This window comes from Bos indicus, chromosome 5 (assembly GCF_029378745.1).
Source record: "Bos indicus isolate NIAB-ARS_2022 breed Sahiwal x Tharparkar chromosome 5, NIAB-ARS_B.indTharparkar_mat_pri_1.0, whole genome shotgun sequence".
Taxonomy (NCBI): Eukaryota; Metazoa; Chordata; class Mammalia; order Artiodactyla; family Bovidae; genus Bos; species Bos indicus.
In genome coordinates this window covers 78807588-78828490 of record NC_091764.1, presented here as the reverse complement: position 1 = coordinate 78828490, position 20903 = coordinate 78807588, and the positions used below count along the sequence as shown (strand labels likewise).

Genomic DNA, 20903 nt, shown 5'->3' with positions numbered 1-20903 from the left:
GCAGTGTATTAAAAAGCAGAGACAGAATTTTGCCAACAAAGGTCCATACAGTCAAAGGTATGGTTTTTCCAGTAGTCATGTACAGATGTGGGAGAAGGAAATGGCAACCCACTTCAGTACTCTTGCCTGGAGAATCCCCATGGACAGAGGAGCCTGGGAGGCTACAGTCCATGAGGTTGCAAGAGTCAGACACAACTTAGTGAGTTAACTACCACCATGTACAGATGTGAGAGTTGGACCGTAAAGAAGGCTGAGCATCAAAGAATTGATGCTTTCAAACTGTGGTGCTGGAGAAGACTCTTGAGATTCCCTTGGACAGCAAGATCAAACCAGTCAATGCTAAAGAAAATCAACCCTGAATACTCATTAGAAGGACTGATGATGAAGCTGAAGTTCCAATACTTTGCCCATCTGATGTGAAGAGCTGACTCACTGGAAAAGACCCTGGTGCTGAGAAAGACTGAAGACAAGAGAAAGGGATGACAGAGAATGAGATGGTTGGATGACATTGACTCAATGGACATGAGTTTGAACAAACTCTGGGAGATAGTGAAGGACAGGGGAGCCTGGCATGCTGTAGTCCATAGGGTCACAAAGAATCAGAACGACTTAGTAGCTGAATGACAACCAGGTCATAATCAGATATCATGCAAACCACTAACAGCAGCCTATTTCTCCTTATTTATGTGGAAACTAGTAAGTCAGGTTACTTATCTTCTTTCAGTTGAGGACCAGTTAAAAAGAAATGAAGTAGATTATCATCAACCAATAGTACCAAACCATAAAATTTATTTTCTGAACCATGACTCTGAATGATAAATCCCCATCAAAGGACAAAGCTCTTATCAAAAAAACAGAGAGATGTGGACTGAATTGGAAGGCTCCCAACTCTGATTTGAAGGGAAAGAAGAAAATGTTACACAAACTGCAAACAGGCTATCTCATAGCAGAGGTCTAACAAAAGAAAGACTTCATTAAAAAAAAAAAAAAAAAATTCCTCAATAGGCTGAAAGGTACTTCATTATAAAAATAGTGAAACTCCATAGTGCCTGGCACATGGATGATGTTTAAAACAAGATTTAAACCTAAAAAGAACAATATACACTAAAAAAAACACCTGGGTAGAAAATTAAAATTTGATAGGGTTAACTCTGAGAAAAGAGTTAACAGAAATTATTAAGTATTATAGAAATATACTTCAAACCTCTAACCAGAAGGTAAACATAAACATCTTTCTTTTAGCACAATGGACCAAAACTAAATAAACTCAACACACTGGAAGAGGGATAAATCAATCACATGTATCAGAAAAAAAAAAAAAAGACTTAAAAACACTGTACTGAAAATAGCCTAGAGCAATAAAAAGTTTTTAAAATAATAAAATAATCTAGAGGAACTTCCCTGGCAGCCGAGCTGTTAAGACTCCACCCTTCCAATGCAGGGGACATGGGTTTCATCCCTGATTAGGGAACTAAGATCCCACATGCCACATGGTATAGCCAAAAAAATAAATATAATAAAATAGCCTAGAAATACTTAACAGATGTGGAGCCAACAGAAAGTATTAAAATTAAGTAATGAAAAAGTGAACATGAGTTAAAGTGCCCTATGGATAACAAAGCTAGTATCATCTTCAGTTCAGTCGCTCAGTCATGTCCGACTCTTTGTGACCCCATGAATCGCAGCATGCCAGGCCTCCCTGTCCATCACCAACTTCCGGAGTTCACTCAGACTCACGTCCATCAAGTCAGTGATGCCATCCAACCATCTCATCCTCTGTAGTCCCCTTCTCCTCCTGCCTTCAATCTTTCCCAGCATCAAGGTCTTTTCCAATGAGTCAGTTCTTTGCACGAGGTGGCCAAACTACTGGAGTTTCAGCTTCAGCACCAGTCCTTCCAATCAATAGTCAGGACTGATTTCCTTTAGGATTGACTGGTTGGATCTCCTTCCAGTCCAAGGGACTCTCAAGAATCTTCTCCAACATCACAGCTCAAAAACATCAATTCTTCAGTGCTCACCTTTATGGTCCAACTCTCATATCCATACATGACTACTGGAAAAACCATAGCTTTGACTAGACAGACCTTTGTTGGCAAAGTAACGTCTCTACTTTTTAATATGCTGTCTAGATTGGTCATAGCATTTCTTCCAAGGAGCAAGCGTCTTTTAATTTTATGGCTACAGTCACCATCTGCAATGATTTTGGAGCCCCCGAAAATAAAGTCTCTGTTTCCATTATTTATTTCCCCATCTATTTTCCATGAAGTGATGGGACTGGAGGCCATGAATATCTAATATCATGATATCAGATGCCATGAAATCTAATATCATCTTAGACTTGCATTAACAGAAGTATTCAGAAAACAGAAGGAAGTATCTCTATACTAGGCTATTTTAAATTTCACACTACCTTTTAAAAGTCAGACATCCAGAAAAAAGCTACTCAGAATTATATAATACAAAGATTAAGATGGTAGATGTCATCAACTTCAGAATGATATTTTGTGGTATTTTGTTTGTTTTTGATCCCAGGGGAATGGAGAAGAGAATTTTAATTCACTATACAATAAAGTATCCGAAAAGTAGAAAACCTATGAGACATTCTCCCTACCCCAGAATGAATTCACCAAAATATTTCCTCAGTTGTTAGAACAGGATCTCTAAAGGTCCATCTTTCTAAAACTAAGACTCTAAAACAATGAAGAATACCTATTAATGAAAGCTTAAGACTTCATATTAATTACTGGTTAAATGTATAGGAGAAAAAAACTTGAATTGCCAATATAGAGTAATTCAAACTATATCAGTGAGACCACACTTAACTCTATTTAAATTATGAACCATAAATTTTCCTGGTAATAACTGTCATGCTCTCAAGAAGGATCTCCCAATTCTATGTTTCATCATATGTCAAATAATGCTAAACATACAAGCCAGTATTATTTAAATTTTCAAGCCCACATTTCTTTATAAACAAATCTGTCAAAAAGTTTTCACTCCACTTCTCAGTGATTTCTATAATTCCATAGTGAAATAATATACATTTGATAATGAATACTTTATTCACAATGTCTCGTATTCAGATAACATTTGTATTGAGTTCTTCAGTAGCTATCCTCCACCCCACCTCCCAGAATAAAAAATCAGCAGGAATTAGATGAACAATAACCAAGTACCATTATCAGAAGCTAACATTCTCTTCAAGGTCAGTAATTAAGCTGGTTTTAAGAAAAGCAAAAAAAAAAAAAAACATACTCACATCTTGGCTCAGTCCAGAAAAGGTTTTCTGAAGCTCCTTGGCAAATTCTAAGTTATGTAGCACTTCTTCATATTTCTCAACTGCTTCCTACCAAACCAGATAAGAAAACATCAATTCTGTGAATTTCCAAGTACAATATGTCAAAATAAGTGCTCCTTGATAATAGTAGAAGCGATTGAACACTTTAGAAACTAGCCATTCACTACACATGGGCTTCCCAAGTGTGGCACAGTAGTAAAGACTCCGCCTGCCAATGCAGGAGACACAAGAGACGCAGGTTTAATCCCTGGGTCAGGAAGATTCCCTGGAGAAGGAAATAGCAACCCACTCCAGTATTCTTGCCTGGAAAGTTCCATGGACAGAGGAGCCAGGCGGGCTTCAGCCCATGAGGTTGCAAAGAGTCAGACACGACTAAGTACACATTTACTACACATACTCAAAAAAGTAAGGAGAAAGTATTTAGTAGAAGTTAAATAAAGTTAAATTCAAAAATTCAACTTTTATGCTAGAAATCTGAACCATAATAATAAAAATGAAGTTGACTATCCATAAAAGTCTAAGGTCAGAGAGGCCTGAGGGTTTTAAGAACACTGAACCTACAGGATTCCTCTGTCAATATTCATTCACTACACAAATATATTACACAAGTAGCACAGTGAGAGTCACAGATGAAGCAACCTCAAGAAATTTACACTATGGTAGGAAAAACTTGTCAATAATTACCTATAACAACAAATTAAGTATTATAACAGAAATATTGCAAATTTGGAGGGTATGCCATGTGGCTTGCCAGAGCTCAGTTCCCTGACCAGGGACTGAACCTGGGCCCTTGGCAGTGAAAGCAGAGTCACAAACACTGGACCACTAGGGAATTCCCTGTAAATTTAAAGAGGCAAATTTTTCTTTTCAATTTCATAGATGAAGAAAGTAAATAATTAGAGAAGGCGCAAGTTTCTATGGACTTTACTTCAAATCTACATGGAAGAACAAAGGGCCAATATGAAACAGAACAAGATGGGGAACTCATCTAATCAGATAAAGACATATTACAAAGCCTCTACAGTTAAAATAGTGTAATATTCCACTTCTGAATATCTACCCAAAAGAAATGAAAGCATATACCCACCTAAAGACTTGTAGACAAATTTATACAGCACATTATTTATTATAGCCCCAGATAAAAACAATCCAAATATCCAGCAACTGGTAAATGAATAAGCAAAATGTGTTATAACCATACAAAGGAATTCTGGCTAGCAACAAAAAGAAATGAATTATTGATACATGCTATAACATGCAACGAACCTGAAAAACATAATGGTAAGTCAAAGAAGACAGATACAAGACTTAATTTTCTATGCAATATCCAGAAAAGACAAATTTATAGAGACAGAAAGCAAATAACAGCACAAAAGAGAACTTGAAAAGGATATGGAAATGTTCTACAACTCGCTGCTAGGACCTCCCTGGTTGTCCAGTAGGTAAAACCCCACGCTCCCAATGCAGGGGCCAGTTCGATCCCTGGTTGGGTAACTAGATCCCTCATGCATGCCACAACTAAGAAACCCACTTGCTGCAACGAAGTTCCCACAAGTCACAACTAAGACTCACTGGAGCCAAAATAAATAATTAATATTTTTTAAAGTAAATAAAACTCAATTGTAACAGTTGTATAACTCTACAAATTTACTATAAATTATTGAATTGTGCAGTTACAAGGAGTTAATGTTATATTTACAATACCTTAAGAAAGCTGTTTTTAAAATAATCAGACACTATTAAGTCTTTGTAACGGTATAGAGCAACAGAACTGTGTACTATAACATAACATAGTTTTAACATAAATTGGTACAATAATTTAGGAAACTAATTTGGCATTTTTACTGGGAAGTTAACTATGGGTATACCCTACAGCCCAATGATAAGTACACACCCTGAAGAAATCTTACACCTCTATCTTACATGTAAGACCAATCAAAGTAGAATACCAAAAAATAAGAGCAAACAACTCAAACATACATCTTTATAGACTACTATCCAGTAGAGAAAAGCAAATGAAATAGAAATACTTGCCTCAATATAAAAATCTTAAATGTAGTGAATGAAAAAAGATAAGCTGCAGAATATACAGTATAACATTTATTGTAAGTTTCAAAAAAAAAAAAAAAATGTAACCCTAACAGATTTAAGGACAGTAAGTTCTCTTCAAACATAAGGAAGGGAATGAACAGGGGAAGTTCAAGGTCAGGTTACAGGAAGGAGCTCAGGGAAGGTCCTTCAATAGTGTTCCTAATATACTATTTGAGCTAAGTAGTGGGTTCTGACTGGAGAAGGCAATGGCACCCCACTCCAGTGTTCTTGTCTAGAGAATCCCAGGGACGGCAGAGCCTGGTGGGCTGCCGTCTATGGGGTCGCACAGAGTCGGACACGACTGAAGCGACTGAGCAGCAGCAGCAGTGGGTTCTGACACTTGCTTTATTAGGTGCTGTAACTTATATGCAATATTTTGTATGGACTACATATTTCTTAATAAAACAGGCAGTTCAAATATTAGAACCAAGAATGCACAGGTAACATAACCATAGTAAACAGTCCTCAAAGGGATGTGAAACTGCAAAGGAATACCCCTTTGTGTGTGTGTGTGTGTGTGTGTGCACTCAGTCATGTCCAACTCTTTGTGATCCTGTGGACTATAGCCCGCCGCCAGGCAATTTTCCAGGCAAGAACACTGGAGTGGGCTGCCATTTCCTTCTCCAATACCCCTTCATATCTGCTCCCAAATAATATTAACTCAACTTCCCATCATTAGATGTGGATCCACCCTTCCTTTCTCTCCTTTTTTATACAGTGGAAGAGACATCCTTCCACCTGTGCCCTGGATCCTATTCAACTCTGCATTCACAGAAGAACTTAATCTATGATTCTCTCTTTAATGCCTTAAGCCTCTTCCTCTCTGTTGATGCTGAAACCAGCACTGAAGTTCAAGTCTCCCCCAACCTACACAAGAAAAATAAAAAGTGCCTTTCTGACAACCACTTCCTTCAAGTCTCAGACAAATTTCAAAATGTCTACACAGTCTCCATTTCCTCTTCAGCCCTTATCAACCTGGATTGTTTCCACCATTCCACCAGAACTGTCCTGGCCTGATGCTGGGAAAGATTGGGGGCAGGAGGAGAAGGGGACGACAGAGGAAGAGATGGTTGAATGGCATCACTGACTCAATGGACAGGGGTTTAGGTGGACTCCAGGAGTTGGTGATGGACAGGGAGGCCTGGCATGCTGCGGTTCATGGGGTCGCAAACAGTCGGACATGACTGAGCGACTGAACTGAACTGAAGGTCAGTGATGTCAATCCCATCCTTTAAACCTGTGCATCTTGTATAGCTCTCATTTTGGTTAACTTTTCAGAAGATTTCAACACAGAGGCACCCTCCTGCTCTACAAACAACTCGTTTTTTATAACACTGAACTTCCATTTTTCCTCCATTTCTCCAGCTTTTCATTTACCAGCAATTTTCCCATTAACTGTTCTCATCTCAGTTTTCAAGCACTTATAAAGACAATAGGACCTACATCACAGAAATGTGCAATTTAAATGAATACTTTTAAATCATTTAAAAGTACTGTGGAAACACAGACACCATATTAAAAAAAAAAAAAGGATGAAGAGGTAGAGCACAGAGGATTTTTAAGGCAGTGAAACTATTCTGTATGTTACCATGACAGCATACATGCCATTATATATTTGTCAAAACCCACAGAATGTACAATACCAAGGGTTGAACCCTAATGTAAGCTATGGACTTTGAGTGATGATGCTGTGTCAACATAGGTTCAATTGTAACAAATGGACCACTCTGGTAAGGAACGCTGATAGTGGAAAAGGCTGTGCGTGTGTGGGGTCAAGGAACTCTCTCCACTTTTTGCTCAAATTTACTGTGAATCTAAAACTGCCAAAAAAAAAAAAAAGAAACCGAAAGTACCTATATTAAGCTAAGCTGTATACAGGCTTAAAGAAACTTTGGACAGATACAAAGCAATCTATCAGAATCATTATTTTATAAGATGAGTACTGAACAGAGGAAGGACAGGGTGAAAGAAAAAACATCTTTTTTAACATTTCCTATTTCTAAACTATGTGAATTACTTCCAATTTTAAAACACTAAACTTAAGGGCTTTTTAATTAAGTACTATACTATTGACAACAGGTCTCTGAGGGCTCAGATTATAGATTTTTTTTCTTCTGACTTATTTGCATTTTCTAAATTTCTGCCTGAAGTATATGTTCCTTGTACGAGATGTTATTTCTCAAAAGTACCACTAACTATATAATCACATCTAAAAACCTAATATTCAATCATTTTATATTTAGTAAATCTGTATGTAATATTTAAGTACCTACCATATGCAATAAACCATTCTAGTAATAGGAAAACAGCAGTAAGCAGACAAAATCTCTACTTTAACAGAACTTACACTGCAAGGGAAGAAGAGATAAAACTTTAGTTTGTCAGAGAAGCACTTTTATTAAAAAAAATTAAAGCAAGGAAAGGAGCAAAGGAGTGTTATCAGGACAGGCCTTACTGAGATGACCTTCAAAGAAAAAGGTGAAGGAGGTTGGGAATGGAGCCATTTAGACATCTGGGGAAAAAGCACCCCAGGCAGTAAAAAGAGCACAGCAAAACCCTGAAGTAGCAGTGCGGCTGCGGTATGTGAGGACCAGAAGAAGGCCTGTGTTGCTGGGATGAAGCCAGCAAGAGAGAAGTGCAGGAAATGCAATGAAAATGTAAAAGGAAATAGGCAGCATAATTTGTTTGCAGGCCTTACAGGCCATTCTGAGGTTCACTGGTGGCTCAGATGGTAAAGAATCCACCTGCAATACAGGAGACCCGGGTTCAATCCCTGGGTTGGCAAGATCCCCTGGAGGAAGGGAATGGCTACCCACTCCAGTATTCTTGCCTGGAGAATCCCATGGACAGAGGAGCCTGGCAGGCTACAGTCCATGCGGTCGCAAAGAGTCGGACACGAATGAGCGACTAACACTTTACTATATATCACATTCTGCACCATGATGGGAACCAATAGGGGGGGACTTCTGAGGAGAGGACTGATATCTACTTGTTTTTGAACAGAACTACAGAGGCTACTTGGAGAAGGCAATGGCACCCCACTCCAGTACTCTTGCCTGGAAAATCCCATGGACGGAGGAGCCTGGTAGGCTGCAGTCCATGGGGTCGCTAAGAGTCGGGAACGACTGAATGACTTCACTTTCACTTTTCACTTTCATGCATTGGAGAAGGAAATGGCAACCCACTTCAGTATTCTTGCCTGGAGAGTCCCAGGGACAGAGGAGCCTGGCGGGCTGCCATCTATGGGGTCGCACAGAGTCGGACACGACTGAAGAGACTTAGCAGCAACAGAGGCTACTGGGGTTTCCCAGGTGGCTCAGTGGTAAAAAAAAAAAAAAAAACCTGCCTGCCAATGCAGGTTTGATCCCTGGGTCAGGAAGATCCCCTGGAGAAGGAAATGGCAACCTGCTCCAGTTTTTTTGCCTGAAGAACCCCAGGGACAGAGGAGCCTGGCTGGCTAGAAACCATGGAGTCGCAAAGAGTCAGACATGACTGAGTAAACACGCAGGCACACACACCGTGGCTACTGTGTTAAGAACAGACGTGGAGGGAGAGCAGAAACAGAAAAACCTGTAAGGGAGCTGTTACGGTAATGCAGATGAAAGGTGATGTGGTGTGGAACAGGAAGGCAGACGCAGAATTTATGAGAAATGGTCTGTTTCTGAATTTATTTTGAAGGAGGAATTGACCACACACTTGCTGATGGGCTAGATACGAGGTATGAGGAGAAAAATGAGAAATTCTCCAAGGTTTTGAGTGATACCATCCTTCTAGTAAATCAGGCTGTTAACTGATATAGTGGAGGTTAAAGGAGAACAGGTTTTGCGGAGCAAAATGAAGTAAAAGGCAACTGGACAGAGGAACCTAGAGTTCAGAGAACTGCTCTATTGACAATATAAATTTGGAGACTGTCAGGTATCACTCAAGCAATCAAAGTTAATACTGTAGAAGCAACATGTAGTAGCTTGTGTATCTCAGACTAGTGAGATTAAAGTTCACCTGGCTGGAGCTCCTCAACATTTCTTAGAGAGCTACCGTGAGAATCACCAGCCTCCCCATTCCCATCCCCTATGTTTCCCCAAAGACAAAAACATGTAATAGAACACTTTCTCCAAGGGTGTTTAGACAGAGGTTTCATCACTTTAAAAGTTAGTGAACATACCATGACTACTTAAAAACAAAACCGTGTTGAAATGCTGAATGTCCAGCTAAGTCCTTTCACCAGCCATCTGAGCACATCATTCTCAGAACTCGACAATTCAAATCTGTGTCTCAGCAAAACAGTAATTCACTACATCACAAAAATTCTAGGTCAGTGAAGAAGAGCCAACATGGCAAGGAAAAAGTCCTTGAATACCAGTACCTGCAATTCACAACCAAAAACTTTAAATAACATAAAAGACAACAGATCCACATGCTAGATCAAATAACTTTTAATTTTGTGCTGTCTTAGCCAGGAAGTGTGATCAGATCAAAAAGGCAAACATCAATAAAGCGTTTTTAAATTTTTCCATATGGTAAAAACTATCCTTCATCCCATTAGATAAAACTTGCAATTACTAGTTATACCATGAGCAACGTAAAGAGTATTTTTAACTTTCATAAACAGTAAATATTTGAAGGCCTGATATCTATCAGATAAACATGCCTCCTAAGAAGGAACATAGCAATGCAGGATAGAAAAGCAGGGAGATACCATCAAAGGAATTAAGGAGAAGCAGCTAGAGAAAACTAAGGCAAGCTGTAGCAGTTACTCTTTTACATTTTAGAGCAGAGAGATATCAGGTTTAGAATATGTGAGTAAATAGTAGAAAGCTAGGTGATTCCCTGCTCTTCTCCTTCAGTCCGCTCTAGAGAAAGTTTAATTAAATCCATACATTAACACTTTGTGATTATCTACATCTTCACTCTTATTTGACAACACACACCCCCATCCATATACTATCTACTAGTGCAAAAGTAAAGTCAAAGATATAAGACCTGATAGCTGAAGACAAAGTCTTTGGAAAAACCCAGTGGACTTTCACTCTTCCTTTTTAGCCTATCAAATCTTTCAGTTCAGTTCAGTAGCTCAGTCATGTCCGACTCTTTGCGACCCCATGAACCACAGGATGCCAGGCCTCCCTGTCCATCACCAACTTCCGGAGTCCACCCAAACCCATGTCCATTGTGTCGGTGATGCCATTCAACCATTTTATCCTCTATCATCCCCTTCTCCTCCTGTTCTTTGGTCTCCCCCAAATTCATCTAGAGTCTTATTAAGAAAATAAGTCTGACCAAAGGATCAGAAACCACTTACCAACTGGTCTGGATTAAGATGCTCTCCATTTTTCAGGCGATCTTTGTAATCTTCCAGTTTGAGCTACAAAAGAGAAACTTGTATCTACCACAATCTGATACAAAATTCTGAAACAAACTAAATACCAGACTGTTTCTCATGAGAACAAAGTTCTTGCAGTAAACTACCAATCTATAAGAATAACATTTTAGTACAAGATAAAAGGCAGTTGTAGATGAATTCCGGTCAGGAAAAAAAAATATTACACACAATCAACACTAGTCTGGAATTACAAAAGTTAAGTGGTAATAAACCCTTTTTCTCTTAATGGGCTCTGTAACTAGATTACATGACACATCGGGATTTAACAAATAAATCATATGCCCCTAACCCAATGGTGCTCAATCAGGGGCAATTTTGTCCCCCAAGGACACATGACAATGTCTGGAGGTATCTCTGGCTATCACCACTCAGGGGATAGGGAGGAGGTGGGTGCCACTGGCATCCTGAGGGTAGAGGCCAGGCCATTATAGAATGCTGCAGTGCATCCTACAGTGCAAAGGTCAGCCCCCCACAACAAAGAACTATCCAGCACAAAATGGCAACAGTGTTTGTGAGGCTGAAAAGTCCTGCTTAAATGGTTACCTGTTGAACTATGTGAGCATTTGTCCAGTGAAACTTCCTAATGGAAGTACAAAAATGTAATATATTTTTTTTCTAGAATTATAGTAGCCTCAACTTGAAGCCATCTTTCATTTTTAAAAATCTGATATTTAAGTAAATAAATGACAAATAAATTGCATTTATTGTCCAAATAATGACATGACCCTTTATGGTATTCTAAAAGCAATTTTAGGCACCTTCTATGTTTGCTTTATAGCTTTAAAATACTTTCTCAGAAGCTTGAAACAAATGTATGAGTACTGACCAGATTGGTATTCAAAATTAAAGAGGTACTATAGTTCAGCTGAAGAGTATAATTATACATATATTACACATATATATGTAGTTCCTCCACCTGGGTAAGACATTTATGAGTCTATCAAAAGATCCCGCTTAGAACAGATCCTGCTCTGACTCTAACTTCCCACAGTGGCAGGGAATTTGTGCTGACCCAGGCACACTCACCTTATCATGCTCATGATCAACTGCATGCATTCAAAAGACAACTGGTGAGAACTAAGGCTACAGAGAAGCTACCAGTAACTGGCCCTTCTTCACTATCTTCCTAGAGTGTGTGTTGGGGAGGGTGGGGGGGGGGTGGGGAATGGGAACGGAAAGGAACAGGGTCAACCAAACTCTTGAAAATCTCTTCACCCTCCTGCATCAAAAGCAACTTTCCTAGATTTAACTAGATCTTGGCATAGAAATATTCAAAAGTTCCTCGGTCCAGATAGTAACTCACCTACTATCACAAGCAAAAGAGAATCATGACACAACAAAGCTATGTGCAGTACCATTTCACAGGCTACATGACTCAGGAAATGAGGAATGATCTGGATCTTTACATCAGCATTTACTGTCACATCAGGCTGGTTACAACCTGCGTATCTTTACAAGGCTCCCTACAATGCTTTCACCAACCAATCTGAAACAATCACCTAGCAACACAAAAATTAGTGCTAAAACATCTTCTGGCTCTGCCATCGTTAAAGCTTCCAATGACTGCAGCAGTTATACTGCAATATCAAATGCTGCAGAAAGTCACAAGGAAAACAAGCTAAAAAAAAAAGGAACACTATTCATTTATGAAAAGAAATATTAATACTACATGCAAGGAATTAATCTGAGCTAAAGTAGCTACCTCTGCAAATATTTCAACAGTAGCATGCATAATAATTTTACTATGAAGAATATTTTTATTCAGCTATTCTGGCAAATCAAATATAAAGTGTTTAATACAGTCAGTATTTAGCCCACTTGTACATTTTCAGCCAGCTAAATCTCAAGGTTACTTAAATCTTCAGGAAAGAAATCTTTAGGAAGAATATCTAGGAGCCCTGATAGAAAGTAAAAAAGCAAGTTCCTTAACTCTAATTTAACATGGTGTATATACAGGGCTGGGTGGGGGAAAAAAGTTACCTTCTTTTTCTCGATGTTTCTAATTTTGTGTTTAAGGCATATGAGTCCATTATCAATATATGTCTCATATGCTTGGGAAGGAGAGGCAGCAGAGCTGAGGGCAGACTGCAAGGGGCTCATCGCCCGCTGGCTTTCCCCATGCTGACTGTGGTTCACTTGGGGCTTGGCTGACTTCATTGTCCTCTGTTTTCCCTCCTCTGAATGGCCTGAAGGTGACTGGTAACCAAAAGGAGATGAAGAGAGTTGCACCATTGAAACAGATGAGGCTGAAAGAGGGAAGGGAAAAAAAAAAAGTTAGGAATAAAACTAAATTACGACTAGAGGCTTTAAATTCCCTTTAAAGTCTAGACCCACGCCCCACAAAATTCTCTTCCACAGAAGTGAGCTCAAAACTTAATGTTGTTTTAAATACTGTACTTTCATTTCACTATCTTGAAGGCAGTTCGTGCCAAGCACTGGAGCCTTTGCATAGGCAAAAATCTACAATACGGGGGATGTTTCCAGAAATTCAATTTCCCACATAGGGAGGAAGAACTGCTAATCAAACAGTGGCTTCAGAGCTGAGGGCGACCCACATTCTGAATAATTTCTATGGTCAAGTGATGACACACACAAAAAATAAGCCTTCCCCATCCGGACAAGGCAGCCAGCCATTCGAAACTCTTCACATTATCTCTCACCACCAGCCCCAACCCCAATCACTAACAACCACATTTAAAAGAAAATCCCAAACACACAATTCTTTCAGAGCTCTCTTTGACTAAGTGCGGAGAAACTTCTTGAACAAGAATGCTAACTTCCCTTTGATTGCTCTCGGGCCTACAAGGCAAGCTCGTCTCTACTGGACACTGGAGCGAGGTACTCTCAAGCTGCGACCTCTTCGAGTTCGTGTTCAGTTTTGTTTAAACTAACCCATAACCACTCACAAGTCAACCGGTTTAAGGGCGCATCCTGGCGAGCCTTACACCGCCCCGACCGTGGCCCTCGCTCCCCCTCCAGCCCCGCGCATCAGCGCTGTTCTCCCCACTCCCCTTGAGGAGCATCCCCAGAGCAAGGACAAAACAGGCCCCAGGCCCCCGCAAGGCCCGCGCCAGAGGCGCTTCTACCGGGAGGGCCCTCGGCCCCCCGAGGGCAGCGACCCCCGCCCTCCCACAGTCGTCCGGTCGCCGAAGCAGCGGGCCGGGGCCACTTCTGCAGGTGCCTCTAGGAGGCCGATCTGCGTAAGACGCACGGGCTACCTGCCCGCCAGGGCCGCGCCCCAAGGATGCCGAGCCGTCCTGCACTCCAGGCAGCGGTCGCCCAACCCGGCCCACCCTCGCCGGCCGGCCACTTGCCCCCGCAGCGCCGACTCAGGCAGCCGCAGCCTGGCTTCACCTCCGCAGGCCGCCGAGGCCGCTGCCGCCGCCGCCGCTGCCGCAGCCCGGGCCCGCCTTCGAAAGCCGGCGGGAGCCAGGAGAGCTGCGGAGGTGGACCAGCGCCACCCCGCACTCGTGTCTCCTCCTCCCGCCTTCCCCCTCTCCCCTCCCTGTCCTCGCAGGCGGCGTCTGCGGCACCAGGCACACCGCCGACTCAGCCGCTCTTGCCCAGGCCCGCCCTCGACGCCGTGGGGGGGGGCCTATATAGGTGCGCCCCGCCCCCACGCGCGCGCACCTCCTCCTTCCGGTGCCGGACCCCGCCGCCGCGGGCCTCCGCCAGGAGTGGGGGACGCTTGTGCCAGGCCCAGATGCGGCGAGAAGTCGTCGCGAGAGGGCGCGTTCTCCCCGCGATTGCGCAGATTGCGGGCCACCAGGTGGGCCCGCTGAGTTGTCGAGAGCCGGCCGGCCGCGAACTCCGCAGCTCTACGCGACCTTGCTGATTGCTGCCAGTAACTCTTGGCGTGACCTTGAACAGGTGATTTGAATCACTCGAAAAGCGCAGAGAGCCCTTTGCGGAATTGCCAATTAAACCGAACCTGAGCCTTTGGTGGTTTAGGTGGGCAGTCTTGAAGTGCAGGCGTGCCTCTGCCCCTCACCTCCAGATTCCATCCTTCGCTGTCCAGTGGAGAGGAATCACCGTTTCCGCCGAAAGGACTCATAGGAGCAGAATACTCCAAACCAGCATTGCCATAAAAACGATCTGGGTGACTCCGCAACCTTCAGTAATAAGATTTAGTTTATTTAGGCTGTGTCATTTGTTACTTTGAAACATTAATTCGTTGGCACTCAGAGAAAAAGCTAATAAAAATCTTGGTACAGTTGCATCAAATTAAGAGAAAAGGTTGGAAATACAACTCTGTTTTTGAAGGAAGGGATGGTGTTTCTCATACCAAAAGAGGAAAAGAAAGAGAGAAAAAAACCCAGATATACATGTGTCTAGCTACTACACCAAAAAAAAAAAAAAAATGTTTTAGGTCCTGTACCTGGGACTCTGATAAAAATTATTTAGACTAGCAAGAGAAGAACACTGCAAAATCAGGAGTATAATCAAGGAAACAAAACTCCAACTTAAAAAATGTTGGGGAAACTCAACACAAAAATTATCATGATGTTTAACATTTCTTGATACAGCATTTTGCAACTTGCGGCATTCTTTTCAGTCTATGTTGCATTGTAGCTTTGAATCTCTGAATCCCACATGCGACCTTGAGGGTCGGACAAATCATAGGTTGTCCATTTGTTTCATTGTTTATAACGAAAGATAGAACAAAGCTGTTGAACGTCAGGGGAGGAAGACTACGCCTTCATCCTTAAGAGAGCAAAAAGCAATGAACAAAGGTAAAAACATGTGAAGGACACACTTTCGTATCATTGAGTAGAAACAAAGTTACAGCTCAGGTTTATGCCTGTGGTAGCCTGAACTAATAGTGAATCTAAGAATGAACAGTATTTCTGACATACTAATCATTATATGTTTGTCTTCTAATTGACCAAGAATAAACTATCCTTTGTGTCATATAGATCTGGCCATGGATCCTAAATATTCCACTAAATGTAATAATTCTGAATAAATCTATACCGTTTTATTTGCAAACATGATTCAGAAAATGAATCAAGAATGCAAAAGCAAAAATAATTGAATTTCAAGTCTGGTAAGGTACAGTCTGTATAAGCACAGCATAACATTTATAGGAGATTGTACCTAATAGATAATGTTGTGATATTTTCTTTAAAAAATGGAAAAAGTGATTCAGAAAAAAAGCTTTTCTGCTAGAAAAGATCTTTAAAGCCAGTGAGTCCGGTTTATTTTGAAAGTACATGCCTCCTCAATTTTTATTTGTTAGTGATTTTCTTTGTTTTCCCCTCCCCATTCCCTATTTTCTACACCTTTATTTGCCTTGCAAACAGTGAGGAGTATTTTTGGAAAGCCACCTCCAAGATCAGCAATGAATTACTGTTTCAAATATGATTTTTAAAGTTGTTTCAAATCAGTGAGGGAAGAACACATCCATTCAACAAATACATATTGTTATGTTAGCTGAACCAAGTATGTATTGTCCAGTATGTCTTGGGTTATGTGTTAGGGATATATTGGTGAGTGAGAGATATAGCCACTGACCTCATGGATCTGCGTGGGAATTCAATAAAAGCGGCAGGAATAAGTAGCAAAAGCAATCAACTCAAAATAGATTAACAAAAATACTAAAGACTTATAATGGATCATTTGATTTCTGTAAAAATTGGTCAAACTTTACATCCCTTGAAAATGTGAAGATTTTAAATATGCGTTGTCTGGTAAACACATGGTTCCTGCAGGAATGGTTGTGCTGCGCGTGTGTGCTCAGTCACTCAGTCGTGTCCAACTCTTTGCGACCCCGTGGACTGTAGCCCATGGGGCTTTTTTGTCTATGGGATTCTCCAGGCAAGAATACTGGAGTGGGTTGCCATTTCCTCCTCCAGGGGATCTTCCCACCCCAGGGATCAAACCTGCATCTTCTATGTCTCCTACATTGGCCAGCAGATTTATCACTGAGCCATCTGAGGTTATGCCGTGCTACTGCTGCTAAGTCGCTTCAGTCGTGTCCGACTCTGTGCAGCCCCAGAGACGGCAGCCCACCAGGCTTCCCCGTCCCTGGGATTCTCCAGGCAAGAACACTGGAGTGGGTTGCCATTTCCTTCTCCAGTGCATGAAAGTGAAAAGTGAAAATGAAGTCACTCAGTTGTTCCCGACTCTTAGCGACCCCATGGACTGCAGCCTACCAGGCTTCTCTGTCCATGGATTTTCCAGGCAAAAATACTGGAGTGGGGTACCATTGCCTTCTCCGGAGGTTATGCTGTAGTCTCTTAAAATTTATGTAGCTTTGAGTTGTTGAAACTGGAAAGATTAATTCACTAAAGGATGTTGAAGCTCCTGCCACGAGTGGAGATAGAAGAAATTATTCTAGATATTTTGTTATGGGTGATAGAAATCTGCCTCTATGTGGTTCTATAAGGCTTTCTAGAGTGTTGCCACAAAGAGAACAAGAAAATAAATAAACAAATGGCTAAGAAAGATTCTCATGGAACAGATAGCATAATAAAGTTGTTTTAAAGTATTGTACTTTCACATATCAATATATCATCAAAGGAATTTATTGAACAATACATCCTAAAATAGTCATATCTTTTGACACAGTAACCCCTTACTTTAGAAATCTCCCCTATGGAAATAATCAGACATGGAGAAAATAATTTCTCTTTCAAAATGCTAATCACAGCTTTTTTTTTTGGTGATGAAAAATTGTGAACAAAAACTGAGGCATTCAAACTAATTCAGTTCAGTTCAGTTCAGTCACTCAGTTGTGTCCGACTCGCTGCGACCCCATAAACTGCAGCACGCCAAGCCTCCCTGTTCATCACCAACTTCCGGAGTCCACCCAAACCCATGTCCGTTGAGTCGGTGATGCCATCCAACCATCTCATCCTCTGTCATCCCCTTCTCCTCCTGCCCTCAACCTTTCGGCATCAGGGTCCTTTCCAATGAGTCAGCTCTTTGCACCAGGTGGCGCAAGTATTGGAGTTACAGCCTCTACATCAGTCCTTCCAATGAACAACCAGCACTGATCTCCTTTAGTATGGACTGGTTGGATTTCTTTGCAATCCAAGGGACTCTCAAAGAGTCTTCTCCAACACCACAGTTCAAAAGCATCAATTCTTCGATGCTCAGCTTCCTTTAGGTCCAACTTTCACATCCATACATGACCACTGGAAAAACCATAGCCTTGACTAGACGGACTTTTGTTGGCAAAGTGATGTCTCTGCTTTTTAATATGCTGTGTCGCTTGGTCATAACTTTCCTTCCAAGGAGTAGGCGTCTTTTAATTTCATGGCTGCAGTCACCATCTGCAGTGATTTTGGAGCCCAGAAAAATAAAGTCAGCCACTGTTTCCACTGTTTCACCATCTATTTGCCATGAAGTAATGGGACCAGATGCCATGATCTTAGTTTTCTGAATGTTGAGCTTTAAGCCAACTTTTTCACTCTCCTCTTTCACTTTCATCAGAGGCTCTTCAGTTCTTCTTCACTTTCTGCCATAAGGGTGGTGTCATCTGCATATCTGAGGTTATTGATATTTCTTCTGGAAATCTTGATTCCAGCTTGTGCTTCTTCCAGCCCAGAGTTTCTCATGATGTACTCTGTCTGCATATAAGTTAAATAAGCGGGGTGACAATATACAGCCTTGATGTACTCCTTTTCCTATTTGAAACCAGTCTGTTGTTCCATGTCCAGTTCTAACTGTTGCTTCCTGACCAGCATACAGGTTTCTCAAGAGGCAGGTCAAGTGGTCTGGTATGCCCATCTCTTTCAGAATTTTCCACAGTTTATTGTGAGCCACACAGTCAAAGGCTTTGGCATAGTCAAGAAAGCAGAAATAGATGTTTTTCTGGAACTCTCTTGCTTTTTCGATGATCCAGCAGATGTTGGCAATTTGATCTCTGGTTCCTCTGCCTTTTCTAAATCCAGCTTGAACATCTGGAAGTTCACCATTCACATATTGCTGAAGCCTGGCTTGGAGAATTTTGAGCATTACTTTACTAGCATGTGAGATGAGTGCAATTGTGCAGTAGTTTGAGCATTCTTTGGCATTGCCTTTCTTTGGGATTGGAATGAAAACTGACCTTTTCCAGTCTTGTGGCCACTGCTGAGTTTTCTATATTTGCTGGCATATTGAGTGCAGCACTTTCACAGCATCATCTTTCAGGATTTGAAATAGCTCAACTGGAATTCCATCACCTCCACTAGCTTTGTTCGTAGTGATGCTTTCTAAGGCCCACTTGACTTCACATTCCAGGATGTCTGGCTCTAGGTGAGTGATCACACTATCATGATTATCTGGGTCATGAAGATCTTTTTGGTACAGTTCTTCCGTGTATTCTTGCCACCTCTTCTTAATATTTTCTGCTTCTGTTAGATCCCTACCATTTCCGTCCTTTTTTGAGACCATCTTTGCATGAAATGTTCCCTTGGTATCTCTAATTTTCTTGAAGAGATCTCTGTAGTCTTTCCCATTTTATCAGCTCAGTTCAGTCACTCAGTCATGTCTGACTCTTTGCAACCCCATGTACTGCAGAATGCCAGGCTTTCCTGTCCATCACCAACTTCCATTCTATTGTTTTCCTGTATTTCGTTACATTGATCACTGAGGAAGGCTTTCTTATCTCTCCTGGCTATTCTTTGAAACTCTGCATTCAAAGGGGTATATCTTCCTTTTCTCCTTTGCTTTTCACTTCCCATCTTTTCACAGCTATTTGTAAGGCCTCCTCAGACAGCCATTTTGCTTTTTTGTATTTCTTTTTCTTGGGGATGGTCTTGATTCCTGTCTCCTGTACAATGTCATGAACCTCCATCCATAATTCATCAGGCACTCTGTCTATCAGATCTAGTCCCTTAAATCTACTTCTCACTTCCACTGTATAGTCATAAGGGATTTGATCTAGGTCATACCTGAATGGTCTAGTGGTTTTCTCCACTTTTTTTAACTTCAGTCTGAATTTGGCAATAAGGAGTTCATGATCCAAGCCACAGTCAGCTCCCGGTCTTATTTTTGCTGACTGTATAGAGCTTCTCCATCTTTGGCTGCAAAGGATATAATCAATCTGATTTCGGTGTCAACCATCTGGTGATGTCCATGTGTAAAGTCTTCTCTTCTGTTGTTGGAAAAGGGTGCTTGCTATGACCAGTGTGTTCTCTTGGCAGAACTCTATTAGCCTTTGTCCTGCTTCATTCTGTACTCCAAGGCCAAATTTGCCTATTACTCCAGGTATCTCTTGACATCCTACTTTTGCATTCCAGTCCCCTATAATGAAAAGGACATCTTTTTTGGGTGTTAGTTCTCGAAGGTGTTGTAGGTCTTCATAGAACTGTTCAACTTCAGCTTCTTCAGGGTTACTGGTCGGGGCATAGACTTGAATTACTATGATATTGAATTGTTTGCCTTGGAAACAAACAGGGATCATTCTGTCAAACTAGGGAAATAGCTAAATAAAGAGACTCTGACCCATGAATTATAATTCAAGCAGTACAAATATTCAGTGGCATGATATTATACAAAGTAAACAAAAGCAGGGTAATAACATGATTTAAGACATCTGGCCTTCTCAGATGGCACAGTGATAAAGAATCCGCCTGCCAGTGCAGGAGATGCAAGAGACTCTGGTTTGATCCCTGGGTGGGGAAGATCCACTGGAGGAGGAAATGGCAACCCATTCCAGTATTCTTGCTTGGGAAATTCCATGGACAGAGGAGCCTGGCAGTCTACAGTCCATGAGGTTGCAAAGAGTCAGACACAACTGAGCAACTGAGCACATACACAAGACATTATTGAATACAGTTGTGATTTTGTAAAACATTTAATTTTAAATATGCATGGAAAAGGCTAGACGATATTTTCCTCATTATTTTTATAGCATATGTTTATTTTAGAGAGCAAAGTAGACCAAAAATTTTCCCCAAAACATGAAAACTGTGACTATTAATTTTCTTCTTACAGCCATCTAGACTTTATTTCCAAGCAAATATCTATATAATGTTTTTACAAAAATGGAAATGTACTAAACATATTTGGCAGTTCTATCATTTTTACTTAAAACATGTTACACATCTTTTTTTAAAACAAATGTTCAACTTCCTTGGTGGTCCAGAATCTGCATTACAATGCAAGGGACACTTGATTGCTGGTCCAGGAAGATCCCACATGCTG

The 20903-nt window shown here is 41.1% G+C and overlaps 1 protein-coding gene across 20 annotated transcripts in view; it reads right to left on the bottom strand.

The window, feature by feature from the left end:
- CAPRIN2 (caprin family member 2) overlaps positions 1 to 14481 on the bottom strand; it is a 42469-nt gene extending 27988 nt beyond the window's left edge. For 13 of the 20 annotated variants that reach the window (XM_070789871.1, XM_070789873.1, XM_070789874.1 and 10 more), the window contains exons 1-4: positions 14084 to 14206; positions 12750 to 13015; positions 10689 to 10751; positions 3260 to 3346 (exon numbers count right to left, since the gene is read on the bottom strand). In XM_070789871.1, coding sequence (XP_070645972.1) covers positions 3260 to 3346; positions 10689 to 10751; positions 12750 to 13001 — 402 coding nt within the window. In that variant the 5' untranslated portion in view covers positions 13002 to 13015; positions 14084 to 14206. Of the gene's footprint in view, positions 1 to 3259; positions 3347 to 10688; positions 10752 to 12749; positions 13016 to 13987; positions 14006 to 14083; positions 14297 to 14399 lie in introns of those variants that run through there. The other 7 variants (XM_070789872.1, XM_070789880.1, XM_070789883.1 and 4 more) reach the window with 4 other exon arrangements.
- Positions 14482 to 20903: the final 6422 nt, after the last annotated feature.